This window comes from Xiphophorus hellerii, chromosome 20, assembly GCF_003331165.1.
Source record: "Xiphophorus hellerii strain 12219 chromosome 20, Xiphophorus_hellerii-4.1, whole genome shotgun sequence".
Classification (NCBI taxonomy): Eukaryota; Metazoa; Chordata; class Actinopteri; order Cyprinodontiformes; family Poeciliidae; genus Xiphophorus; species Xiphophorus hellerii.
Genome location: NC_045691.1, coordinates 21450437 through 21463114, shown reverse-complemented (window position 1 = coordinate 21463114; position 12678 = coordinate 21450437). Strand labels below are relative to the sequence as shown.

Here is a 12678-nt window from a genome sequence, read left to right as displayed (position 1 = left end):
TGCCCCAGTAGCCACATTTGACTCTATTATATGTCATTGACAGACAGTCTGCAGTAACAGACTATGGACTTAAACACCAGAGAAAACCCCCGTTACTCATAATTATTATTATTATAAAAAAGACATTTAAATCACAGAAATTTATTTTTTAAACATAATTTTTTAAAATCTCAGTATTCCTACAGAAAGCTTAGGAACTACAAGGATAACCTTTATGTGTGCTTCTGGGTAGGTCTGCGGCATGAGGGCATCTTCAGGGTGTCTGGATCGCAGGTGGAGGTCAATGACATCAAGAATGCCTTTGAGAGAGGTAACATTACAATCGAAAGTGAGACGTTGCCTCAAACATGTTGTTTTTGGTTTGATTTGTTACATTTCCTCTGTTTCCTTCCTCTTCGTCCCCATGTAGGCGAGGACCCTCTGGCAGGGGACCAGAATGACCATGACATGGACTCTATTGCTGGAGTCCTGAAGCTCTACTTTAGAGGCCTGGAGCACGCCCTCTTTCCTAAAGAAGTCTTCCATGACCTCATATCCTGTGTCTGTGAGTATCGCCACTTCAGCCTCCATACAGCAACCTCTTAGTCATCACTGATTTATTCATGTTGGGGTTATTTTCCAGCAATGGAGAGCCTCCAGGAGCGAGCGGTCCACATTAGAAAGGTTCTGCAAGGCCTGCCAAGTAAAACGCTCATCATCATGAGATACCTGTTCGCCTTCCTCAACCAGTGAGTAGCACCACACTCAGAACCTGAATGTCTCCTGCATCAATTAGTGGCTGCGCATTACAAAATAAGCTGGACACATAAAAGCAGCTTAATATTAATGAGCTCTAAAATAATCTGCAGTTAAATCACAACTGATACGTCTTACGGCTTAGTTTGTTGTGAGCTTATGTGCCACAAAGTTACCATTATAACTCCAGCAATGAAACCAATGTGTCTCGTTGGGTGGGTTTCCATTGTGCTTATCCTAAACCTTTATCCCCTTGGATTTAATTACTCTGAAACCTCAAACTCCCCTGGGCTGCGTGGTGGATGTTCTTCCTGCAGAAAAACTACAACTGATTATTTTGTCACAGAATCATATCTTATGTAAAGTTCTTCTATGCTGTACGCGGAGGTAAAGCTGTGCCAAATGTTACATTCATATCACAGATGCAGACATCTGCTTTCACTGAATTTGTGACAAAGGAGAGATGAGCTAGATCTCTGACTGAGATTATCTCCACGGCCGTAACGGTTACCCTTTGAAACCAATTTAAAATCATTTTAAATTTTGTAGAAAGGTACTAAATTAAGCCTGAGTTATGTCTCTGGAGAGTTATGGTTGTTGCTGCAGCAAAATGTCTTTTTTTTTATAAGCTAGGGAAAAGATCATGTTAGTATAGCGACACTGCTACGTTGTGACACGTTGAACAATTATGACCTGTGTTTGTAGGAATGTTTTAATTTTGATTTTATTTGGCCGTATCTGGACTGGACTTCATGAATGCAGTTCATAAAATCCTGCATTCATGAAAACAATATTTGGTTTGACTGCCTCTGTATAAACTTTGAACAAATAGATTGACTAAATAGTTCTGCTTTTACCTGAGTGAAAACTGAGATTGTCAGAAATTGGCTTTATAGAAACAAAAAAAATTGCACGCCAATTAGGTGTTAGGGTGTTTAAGCAACCCTGTTAAGGTATGTGGAAACAGAAATGGCTCTTGCATTTTACATTTTGGTAGCTAAAGATCTTTCTGTCAACTTTGACCCTTTTGCACTGAGTTTTCCACAAAAACCAGTTTATTTTTGGGTCTAACACCACATCTAAACTTCCTCTAACCCTTGTCACAAGTCAATGTGGGCTGTCATGAAGCATTAAACTGCAAACACAGGAAACGAAAACTTTCCAGATTAATTATTACCTTAATTTCCTCTTTCAAATCAAGTTTATTTTCATAATTCATCGCAGCACACCATAGATCCTTCGCTTTGACATCAGCCACAAACCAAAGCTTTCCATTAAACAAATCCCAGTTGAAGCATGTAAAAGTATAAATTTTGCTTAGATGGTACAAAACATTTCTTACAACATGTTTGGACACACATGCTTGCATATGGAGAAAATCAATTTGTCACATTTTGACCTTGAAACCATGGCAGAGGCCTCATGCAAAGCAGAAGGCAGGTTTGGAGAGCTGAGGAGGGACCTGACATTTAAGCCTCCTGGGTAAACAAGCAGCTCATGTGGAGACAGTAAAGATTCCTCTGACTTGACTGATTTACTGTCATCCCTGTGTTCCTGTTTCTTCTCACTCCTTTAAGCACACATCACCACTTTGTTCTGGATCACCGTAGGAAGGGGTGTCTTTTTACACCGGACAGTTAGTGACTCAGATAGTGGGATCCAAAGCTTTTCAGCAGGCTGGTTGTAGTTGATCTTTTGTCTTTAATACAACAGTTTAAAAAAAGTATTTATACACGTATTTTATTGAGATTTTATGTAGACTGACACAAATTGTGCATAATTGTAAAAGAAAGAAAATAATACAGTTTTATTGTCTTTTTTAACATGTATTTTTGTACTTCACTACTCTGATACACCTTAATAAAATGTGGAGAAACCAATACCCTTCAGAAGACACAGAAGCAGTGTTTTTATTTTCTATACACATACAGCTGTTCTGTGAAGGCCTTAGAAGTTCTTTGGAAATTATTAGTAAAGAAACAGCGCCGCAAAGACAAAAATGTAGACTTTGAACAATGAATAATGCTCAGAAAGTTTTAGGAAAGCTTGAAAATTGCTGTTCGCTGAACCAGTCTGACTAAGCTTGAGCAGTTTTGCAAAAAAGAATGAGAAAAAAGTTTGTTCTGGTAGAGACAGACTTGCAGCTGGGATTTCAGTGAAACTTGTTTCTGCAAAGTATTCATTCTGTGCAGGTGATTACAAATGCAGATTTTTACTTGCATAAAACAAGGCGTACTTTTACCTCCACTTTGAGGTTACTTTGTGCTGGTTTAGAATATAAAACATCAATAAAACTTTGTGATAAAATATAAAAAAGTTCTAAATGTGTGAATATTGTTCCAGAGCATGTTGTCTATTTAAGACAGCGGAATAAAAATAATGTTAAACCTCTACGTTTTCTCCTTCCCCCCAGTCTGTCCCAGTACAGTGAGGAAAACATGATGGACCCCTACAACTTGGCCATCTGCTTCGGCCCGACCCTGATGTCTGTCCCTGAAGGCCATGACCAGGTCTCCTGCCAGGCTCACGTCAACGAACTCATTAAAACTATCATCATCCACCACGACAGCATCTTCCCAGGCCTGCAGGACCTGCCAGGCCCTATATACACAATCCCTGGAGCTGGTGACGACTTCTGGTGAGAGCAGGGATACAGTAAAAATATCAATGGCTACAGGCCCTGGGAGGGTCTTTACAAGTCTTTTCAAATGGTTGTTGGAGATTTGGGAGGGAAAGAATTGTGGAGGGAGTGAAGGATTTATTTAAGGGCTGCCAGGGAGAGATTTAGAGCGGGGGCTACACAGATCCAGGGGGCCACGGGAATCAGCTTACTGTCCATCACATGGGAGATTAAAGCCCCACCTGACCACAGCAGGCAGCACACAACAGCGCAGGCAATGGTTAATTTTCAATCTCAATCTTGGAGCTTGTTATTGTCAGTCAGTCAATGTGAATGGGCTTAAATTATGTTATCACACCGGCAACACCTGGGATTTGTTGAACTTCTAGCTTTTGATTTCAGAATAAAAGGACACTCGTGATTTAATTTAATTTAGGGATAAAGCGACCTTTCACCTTCCTGTAACTGGATGTATGCCTAGGCCACTTGGATTTATTTTGGTTGGCTGACCATAGAATTATCAGAAAAGCCATCCTGAATGCTTTTGTCCCATTTTCCCAAGGCATCTTTAACTTTGACAAATATCCTGTATTATTGTGTGTGTGTGTTTTTTTTTTACTGTGTAACAAAGTGTAGAGGGGAAAAAAACAAAACCTCATGTCAAAACTCATCAAACCTGACAAGTTGGTAACATGAAAAATAATTTTAAAACATTACCATTTCTTAAAAAGCAGCCTTTTTAAGAAATGGCTGCTTTTTCTGGAAAAATCTGACCTACTGTGCCTTGGTAAATTATTAAAGAGCCTTAGATTTCATCACATTCTGCAACTTTGTTATTTGGGAATTTTATGTAAGAATAAACTAAAACAAAGTAGCAGGCCACTGTGACTCAGAAGGAAAATGACAGATCCACATAACACTTTTTCAGATCTTTTTTTGATTTCTCCTTCACTTCACAAGTAAGCCTTCCTTTGGGTCAGTCTATCACACAAATAGAGTCCCAATAAAAGGATATAAACTCCTTTGCAAGGTGTTGAGACTGAAACCTTCACCTTCTTCTTGAACATCCTCTGTTGTGTGTGTCTGCTGCAGTGACAGTCTGCAGTGTGAGCCCCCCCTAGTGGAAGAGCCGGCACCTGACACCGTCTCAGTCAGCCACAACAGTGAAGATGGTGCGTACTTTCACTCTGTTTACTTCAACAAACCCTGTTCTGCTGCTCACTGACTATAATTTTGTCATCATAGCTCCCAACCTGCTTGCTTTAACCTATTAATAATGCATTTTTATCATCACTGTAAGGCAGCAGCACTAAACAGCTTTGCACTCATGTGGCTCTCCACCCCTCTCTCTCTCTTTTCTCTCTCTTTTTTCCCTTTGCACCCTGCTTTCTGCCGCTCCACCTGCCTCTGTTGACCCTCCCTCTGAATCTCAGGCACCTTGGCTGTTTCAGAGTCTGAACCGGTCGAAGCCATCGCCAAGTTCGACTACACGGGCCGCTCTGGTCGGGAGCTGACGTTCAAAAAGGGCGCCTCTGTCCTGCTGTTCCAGCGAGCCTCCGACGACTGGTGGGAGGGGCAGCACAACGGAGTGGACGGTCTGGTGCCGCACCAGTACATCACTATCCAAGAGACGTAAGATTTTTTCCGGCCTCGTGTCGACGCTGGTGTTATAGATGTTTGTTTTTCTTTCCGTGTCTTCGTGAATGTTTCAGATGTTTCACTCGCAGGACAAAGAGCCCTCTGTCCAAAACCTAAACAGGGAAGAGGTCAAACACATGTTTGACATTTCTGACCAAACGTCAACAGTTCATGCACTGTTGGAAATCCCCGTTGCTAAGGAAGTTGGGCAGCAGTGATACAAGCTGCATGTGATTAGAGATCAGTTTCCTTCTCGGCTTAAGACAGGCAGACAGTAGTTTGTAACGTTTTCACAGTTGTGTCTAATCTGACCAAAAGAAAGGTTTTTATTTCCAGATTTTCTCTCTGATAAGTAAGAATACACAGTAACACAATATTGTTGTCCAGCTGTGGTGCAGTTCTTGTAGGATTTTGAAGATTACATTATGAAAGATGGACACCGTGCCTTGTAAAACTTTTAATACCCCTTTTAGTTTTCCACATTTTGTCATCTTACAACCAGAATTTTTAATATATTTTATATGAATACGACAAGGAAGAAAACAAAGAGGTACATCGTTTTGAACTGCACAGAAACGGATACACGATTTTGATTGTATTTTGCAGATACGTATCTGGACTGTTTGGCATTCATTCAGCACCTTTAAGTCAGTTGTTTTAAAAATCCCCTTTAGGTTTTGTATTCACTTGTCAAAGCCCAGAACTTAATCTGATAGCGAATTTGTGGCAGGACTTGAGCACGCTGACACAGCTTGAATAGTTATGCAAGAAAGAATGGAGTAAAACTGCAGCATTGAGAGGAGCAAGCCTAATGACATATCCACACAGACTGTATGCTGTGATTGTAACAAAAGGTGCATCTACTAAATACTGACATCACTTAATTTGTGGTAAATATTGTCATTTTATTTATTAGATGTCAGCTTTTACTTTTTTTGTCATTTATTTAGTAAAAAAAAAAACTCTGATCTTGTTGATCAAGATTGATTTGTAAAAGCAATAGAAAGTGTAAAACATCCAAGGGGTGGATACTTTTTATACAAACTGTGGCTAATCTCCCCATCAGTTCTGATCAGCTTCCCTGTAACTTCTGGGGAAAAAAACACATTCCCACAGCATGATACTGTCACCAAGACTGTGTCCTGATTAATTTATAAAATCTTCCTTGACTTCCAAACACACAGTAGGGTTGTTCACATGTGTCCTCACTCTTGGCTGTTTGTTGTGCGATTAGTGCAATGGGGGTTTTTTTCTGCAATTTTTCAGATCTGATGCTGAACGCGGCAGTCCACAGCCTGAAATGGACAGCAGGGACCAGCTGGAGGAGAGGGTGTCCACTCGGGGCACTGCACCGTCCCCCACAGGAGGCCATGTGGCCGACATCTATCTGGCCAACCTCAAGTGGGTTGCATGTCCGCAGAATATTACCATTTTAAATATCTGTCCGTCGGGGATTTCCTGCAGTTCCCTGCCAAGTTCAGTTAAACTCAGTAAGCATTTTGTGTCCTTTAGGCTGAAGAAACGGCCCGAGCCCGGGAACATCCGGAGAGCGTTCAGATCGGAGAGCGACAGCATGAGTCCAGCGGCCAGCAGCAGTGGGGCAGGAGGTGCCAGAACAGCGCCTCTCACTGGTGGAGCTCAGGTGAAAGACTCGGGAGACAAACGTCCCGTCAGCGCTCACAACATCCTCAACTCGGTCACTCGGCACTCTTCTCTCAAAACAAAGGTACAGTACAGTGTAAAGGTACAGTGTAGATTCTATTCTTCTTTTTTTGCTTCAGACAAGAACATTTTCTTCAGACACATTGTCTGCTGATGCAGACGTTTGTAAAATAATCTGCAGTGTTTATTACTATTTAATCTTAAGAAGTTGTCATTGAATTCAGAGAAAGCCATTTATTCATATTTCAACAGTTAGTTAATTGGTAGTTTTATCAATACACTCGGTGACAACCAGCTGTTTGAGGACATTTGTGAGTTTTAAATGGCCCGAAATTAACATGAGTTTGACGCCCCTGGTTCAGGTGGAGAGTCCACAGTTACGGAAGGCGACCCCCGCAGGACGCTCCAAGAGTTTTAGCAACCACAGACCCCTGGACCCTGAGGTCATAGGTCATGTGGAGCTCACCGCACAGGTACGACTTTTTCCTGCATTGGAACTCGGTTCTTTTCATCCTCTGTGTTTGCTTACATCATGTCTGCCTGCTGCGTTGCAGGACACCCAGGACTCTGCCCTGAGCGAGCTCAGTAAGTTTGAAAGACAAACGCCCTCCAAACACACGCACACCCCTGACGTGGTGCTGGACACACTGGAGCAGCTGAAGGGCATGAGCGGAGGTGGCGGAGCTTCCGAGCCCTCCAGCCCGCTCCACTCCCGTCTGCTGCGGGACAGCGAGGGCGGCCCCTCTTACGTCCACCCGCTCCAGCGCAGTGCCTCGTCGGCGAGCGACGTTCCCTCATCTTTCCGCCCTCCTAAGACCCAGCCACGGAGCCCGCTGCCATCTGCCACGTCCCCCTCCCTGTCTTCGTCGACCCTCTCCTCGTCCGTACCTTCCTTCAGGGAGGTGCGTCCACCGGCGACCAGACCGAAACCCGTGGTGTTCCCAAAGGGAGGAGGGACCGGGAGCCCGGCTATGGGCTCTCCAACCTCCATCGTCCCCCCAACGCCGCCTCCTCCGCTCGTGGGCCACACACACTCACTCGCCCACACGCCCCCTCCTCCTCCGCCCCCTCCACAGTCCACTGACAAATCCTGTCCCGCTTAATTTGTCCTAAATTCATTCTAACAATCCTTACAGCTCTTTCAGTGAGTGCATCAAGCACTTCAGTTGTTTCACATAACCCCTCTACTCACATGTAGCAGTTTCTTAGCAACCGCTTTGGTGTCATTGTCTTTAGCAGGAAGAGTGTGCCCTCTGCTGGCAGCTCTGCTTTACTACAAGGTGTAGCTTGGATTTTTCTTTTCCTCTGCAGAAGAATCTCCAAACAACGCTGGATTTTAAAACCTCCAGCAGGGGAACAACATCTGGAGACTACACACACTAAAATTTTTTGGGGGGGGTAGCAAGGGTTTGCATATGAAATTATGTTTGAGTGCGAGTGTAAGAGTTATTTGCCTTTGCGAAGGAGCTCTATGTGTAAAGAACAAAAAGCACTGTTTAATTTTTGTATAATAGACATGACAGGGTGTTTTTTTTTTGACAACCCTGTGTGTGGAGAAACAGATGGGAGTGTTTGATTTACGAGAACAGACTGCGAAAGCCAAGCTCCCACTTTGAAGAACCGAAACACACTGACTTGCTGCTTCAAAAGAGGCAGATGGGATTTTTGTTTTCTCTTTGGAACGATGAGAGAAAGGAAAAACTTGGCCAAATAACAGTGTAACTCACGTGATCAAGAGCTTTATTTACCTCTCCTTCAGTGTTTTAATACATCTGTGTTTTTTTTTATTGCATAACATAAACATGTACCTAATATGGCCAACAGTAATTCTGAATCTAACATAGCAATAAAATAATGAAAGCAAAAAGTTTGGCGGTATGAAGCTGCTGTAGTGCAGCAGCTTTGCCGTGTGTCTGTGTGTAGGGGACCACTGAAACCCAGCGTCTTTATATGGCATTTTTTTGGACTGTGCACACATTTTCCCCTAATGTGTGGTGATTTGAGGCAGCTACACGCCCTTCAGGTTTTTATCATGCATGCTGGGGCCACTCACAATACCAACTAGCCGAACCGGGGATGCCAGCTGTAACACAAGTTCCAAAAAGTCCATAATTTAGAAGTAAAGAAAACATCTTGATCTTGTGTTTTTACTATTTAATAATCATGTTGATAACTGGAAGCATGCAGCTGAGGATCTTCCTGAGTGTGTGCACATGTAAGCACAACCAACCACCTCATCTTCTGTGTTCCCAAGTTTATGCCAAGAATTGGTTGGGTGGGGGAAATTATGGACTGTTATATCTATCTGTATGCATGTGTGTAAGCGTGCACATGCATGGATAGAGAGTACTTATGCACCTCCCCAGCCTGCACATAAATGAATGCCAACTGAAAACTACATTCAGGAGACACGTGGGACGCCAGTTCTCAATATCCTGAAAATGTGTCATTTACAGCTGCAAATGTATTTCTATTTCCCTTTAGTTTTTTCACATTTTTGCTACATTAAAACCATAATGTTAAATATATTTTAATAGAGTCTTATAGGATCAACTCAACACAAAGTAGCTCATAATTGTGAAGTGGAAGGAAGGAAACAATGGGGTTTGTTTTATCCAATACACCTCAGCAGTATTCAGTTTCCTCCAGTAGTCACCTAATTACTAAAGAGTCTGAGTGCAATTTCACCTCAGTATAAAAACAGCTGTTCTGCAAAACAATGATGGATAATTGTCGTATTGTAGAATTGTGATGTATGATGATAAATATCAAATATAACTGATGATGTTTGCAAAAAAACCCAAAACTGACAGTATGGTTAGTTCATTTTACTGTTTGAAGAATTATTTTCCTTGTTGACTCCATGAGAGAGTCAGTATATATCAGTACAAACGAATATATGATTAATTGCAATTACAGTGTGTTGGTTGGTGACCGTATACACTGACAGACTTTTACTGTTACCACAATAAATCCTGTAGAATATCATAAAAGTTTATGTTGTTATTCCATTCCTACTGTGAAGGCTTCAGAGGTTTGCTGGAGAACATTTGTGAACAAACAGCAAGATGAAGACCAAGGTTCTTATGAGAGAATCTGCTGGCAGCTCCAAGTAGTAATGGTACCCTTCACAACAAATCTGGTATTTATGGAAAGAAGGTCAATGTGGAAAGTAGTTTGGCCAAGATAATTTAGCAGAAAGAGCAAAAAATTTGGGAGAACGTGTTAAACATTAACTTTCTAGCCTACATACACAATGGTGACACACCAGGGCATGGTGGTGGCAGCACTGTGCTGCTCTTCAGCAGGGATAGGGAAGCTGGTCAGAGTTAATCAAAAGATCGCATAAGGCTAAATGCAGGACAATCCTGGAAGAAAGCCTGGTGTTCTTCTCCCAGCAGTGTGTGTTAGACCTGAGTCCAATTAAGGACCTGCAACAAAACTTGAAAGGAGATGTTCACAGACACTCCAGTTGGTAAATCCATGTCTATAGACTTTCAGCTGTGATTGCAGCAAAATGTTGTTCTACACAAAAGTAATACAAGAGACTGAATACAAATGCTCACCATAATTTTCAGATTTTCCCCTGCAAACTTTTCAAACCATTCACCTTTTGCGTTATGCACCACTTTGTGTTGGGAGATCATGTAAAATCCTACGAAAAAATAAAATAAAACACTCAAGTTTATGGTTGTAGCGTGACAAACTGTGAAAAGATTTAAGGGATGCTATTACTTTTGCAAGGCATTGTAAATGAGGAACAAACCAGCTAAGATAGCTGATGTGTTGTCTTCAGTCATTGTAGCAGCCCTAGCAGTGGCAGACAAGCTTGCTGTCATTAGAAAGACAATGCGAAAACCAACATTTCTGGCCTTTTTTTTTTGTCTTATTTTCCCTTTGCAAAAAGGAATTTGCATTATGTGAAAAAAAAAGAAACTCACAGTAAGAGAGCACAAATCCATGTCTTTTCAGTGTATGTTACCCTTTTTGGAAACATATTACATGGGATCACAGCTTCCCCTCTCCCCCAGCTCTACAGCGCAATCTGCATTCCTGTAATGAACTGTATCTGTCAAGTCTCTTTGAAATCTTTGTATAGTTTTTGTGCATACCTGGTGTATTTGTGTTGCTCTTACCTCAATATCACAACTGGAGGGACTGTGAAATGCAGAACCATTACTGTTCACGTGTACAGTACAAACATGCATGTGGGTGGTTGGTGCATTTGTGAAAAGGTGCAAAAGATCTTCTGTGAACTCTAATCAGTTATTGTGCACTTGGCTTGCATGTGGACTAACTGTGTGGGAATGATGTGTTGGAGTTGAATATTGTTGATGAGTATGCATTTTTTTGTGTGTGCATTTGGGGGGGGAGGGAAATCACAGAACTAAAAAAAAAGACAATAATGTCAAATCTATTTATAATTGTCTCTGTATTACTGGAGAATCATGTGCTCAGATGTACTTTGTATATACAATGTTGTACATTACAGAGGTACACTTTTGGTACAGTATTGTACAGTAATAGCAATAGTAGTTTAATCAAACAGGCCTTATATAATTCTATGTGTAGTTCTTGTAGTAGATCTGTTTTTTTTTTAATAAACATGGCTTGCTATAAAATTTGTTGATCCACTGAAACACACACACAAAACACACACACAGCTGGAACACAAAGGTAACGTATAGTTAGACATATCTAACTCAAAACAGGATAAAAAATGTTTTTTCTCTCAAATGTTTTTTGTATCAAGAAAGTGGTTTCACCTCATGTAGGACTTTGATATCTCTAGTAAAGATATGTAAGGAAAAAAAAGCACCAATTTCTGCATTAGCATAATATTGCACTGGACATTTTTTAGAAAAACTCAACCTTTAATTTGAGTACATATATGTAGATATATACCACTGAGAAAAAGTATTTGCCTCTCTGCATATTTCTTTTGTTTTTACTTTTTTAATCACACTTAAATTTTTCAGATGAGCAAAATAGTAAGACAGTCATAAACTGAGTAAACATAAATTGCAATTTTCAACTACTGATTTCCTGATCAAAGAAAAAAAAAAGATATTCAAACCAACCAACGGCATCCCTGTGGTAGCCAAGCAATGCGTAAACAAACTGAGGCAAACAAAAGCAAACAGCTGTCTAGCTAACACTAATCCAGTGTCTCTCTACCAGGAGACAAGATAACCACACCCATCGCTTCTGGCACTACATTGCTCACTATTGACATTGTGACATTTAGTGTTGCCTCTGTCTTACAGACATGTCTCTTGGGGTATAGAGTACCTAAAACTGTGTTTTAGGTTTGAAGGCTTCTCTCTTCCTTCCCCAAACAAAGCAACATCAATGTGCTCAAAGAGCTCAAATATACTCTCATCATCCCAAAGAAACACACTTCCAAACCATATCACCATGTTTCAAATGTTCATAGGCAATAATTTGTTTCAGCAGTTGAGTCTTTCTTGGATGGTGGCCTTAAAGTCCTACATGGTGAAGAGCTGTCACTGCTACTTTCCTTGTCACACTGATTCCACCTATTCCACTAGAGGCCAGCTGAGCAACATTCATCTTGGTAGAGACCCGGAGATAATTATTGGCATCTGTGGTTATTTTTCTCTCAAGTTATTAAAATTTTGTTCTTACGCCCATGACAGAATTTGTGACTTCATGTTTTGCAATGACGTGTAGCTTTCATTCACAATAAACGTCTACTATTTTCTTTCTGAGATTAACACTAACTTTTTTAAAAAAATCAGGATCAATGTACTTCTCACGAAAAGTCTCAGAGTACGGTAGTCCAAGTGTTCAAGTAAAGCAAAGGAAGGTTAATCTTTTCGGCCTTATTGTTTTTCAGGTTTCATGTTGCAATTCAGCACATTCATAAAATATACTGATCAAACTCTATGGAGATTTTGACTTTGTTCTTTTGGAAGCAGTAAAAGTATGAACAGTTTTTATGATGGTAACTTCTATAGAAGTTTTAAGAGTTTATGTGATTTCTGACCTTAACTGTATGT

The 12678-nt window shown here is 41.0% G+C and overlaps 1 protein-coding gene across 4 annotated transcripts in view; it reads left to right on the top strand.

The window, feature by feature from the left end:
• The window catches only part of srgap2 (SLIT-ROBO Rho GTPase activating protein 2), a 64717-nt gene extending 53440 nt beyond the window's left edge, over positions 1 to 11277 (top strand). Inside the window, exons 14-23 of one of the 4 annotated variants that reach the window (XM_032549107.1) lie at positions 233 to 310; positions 410 to 544; positions 623 to 728; positions 3149 to 3373; positions 4448 to 4527; positions 4789 to 4987; positions 6260 to 6394; positions 6506 to 6719; positions 7018 to 7128; positions 7210 to 11277. In XM_032549107.1, the coding sequence (XP_032404998.1) occupies positions 233 to 310; positions 410 to 544; positions 623 to 728; positions 3149 to 3373; positions 4448 to 4527; positions 4789 to 4987; positions 6260 to 6394; positions 6506 to 6719; positions 7018 to 7128; positions 7210 to 7758 (1832 nt within the window). In that variant the 3' untranslated portion in view covers positions 7759 to 11277. The other 3 variants (XM_032549109.1, XM_032549110.1, XM_032549111.1) reach the window with 3 other exon arrangements.
• The last annotated feature ends 1401 nt before the right edge of the window (positions 11278 to 12678 follow it).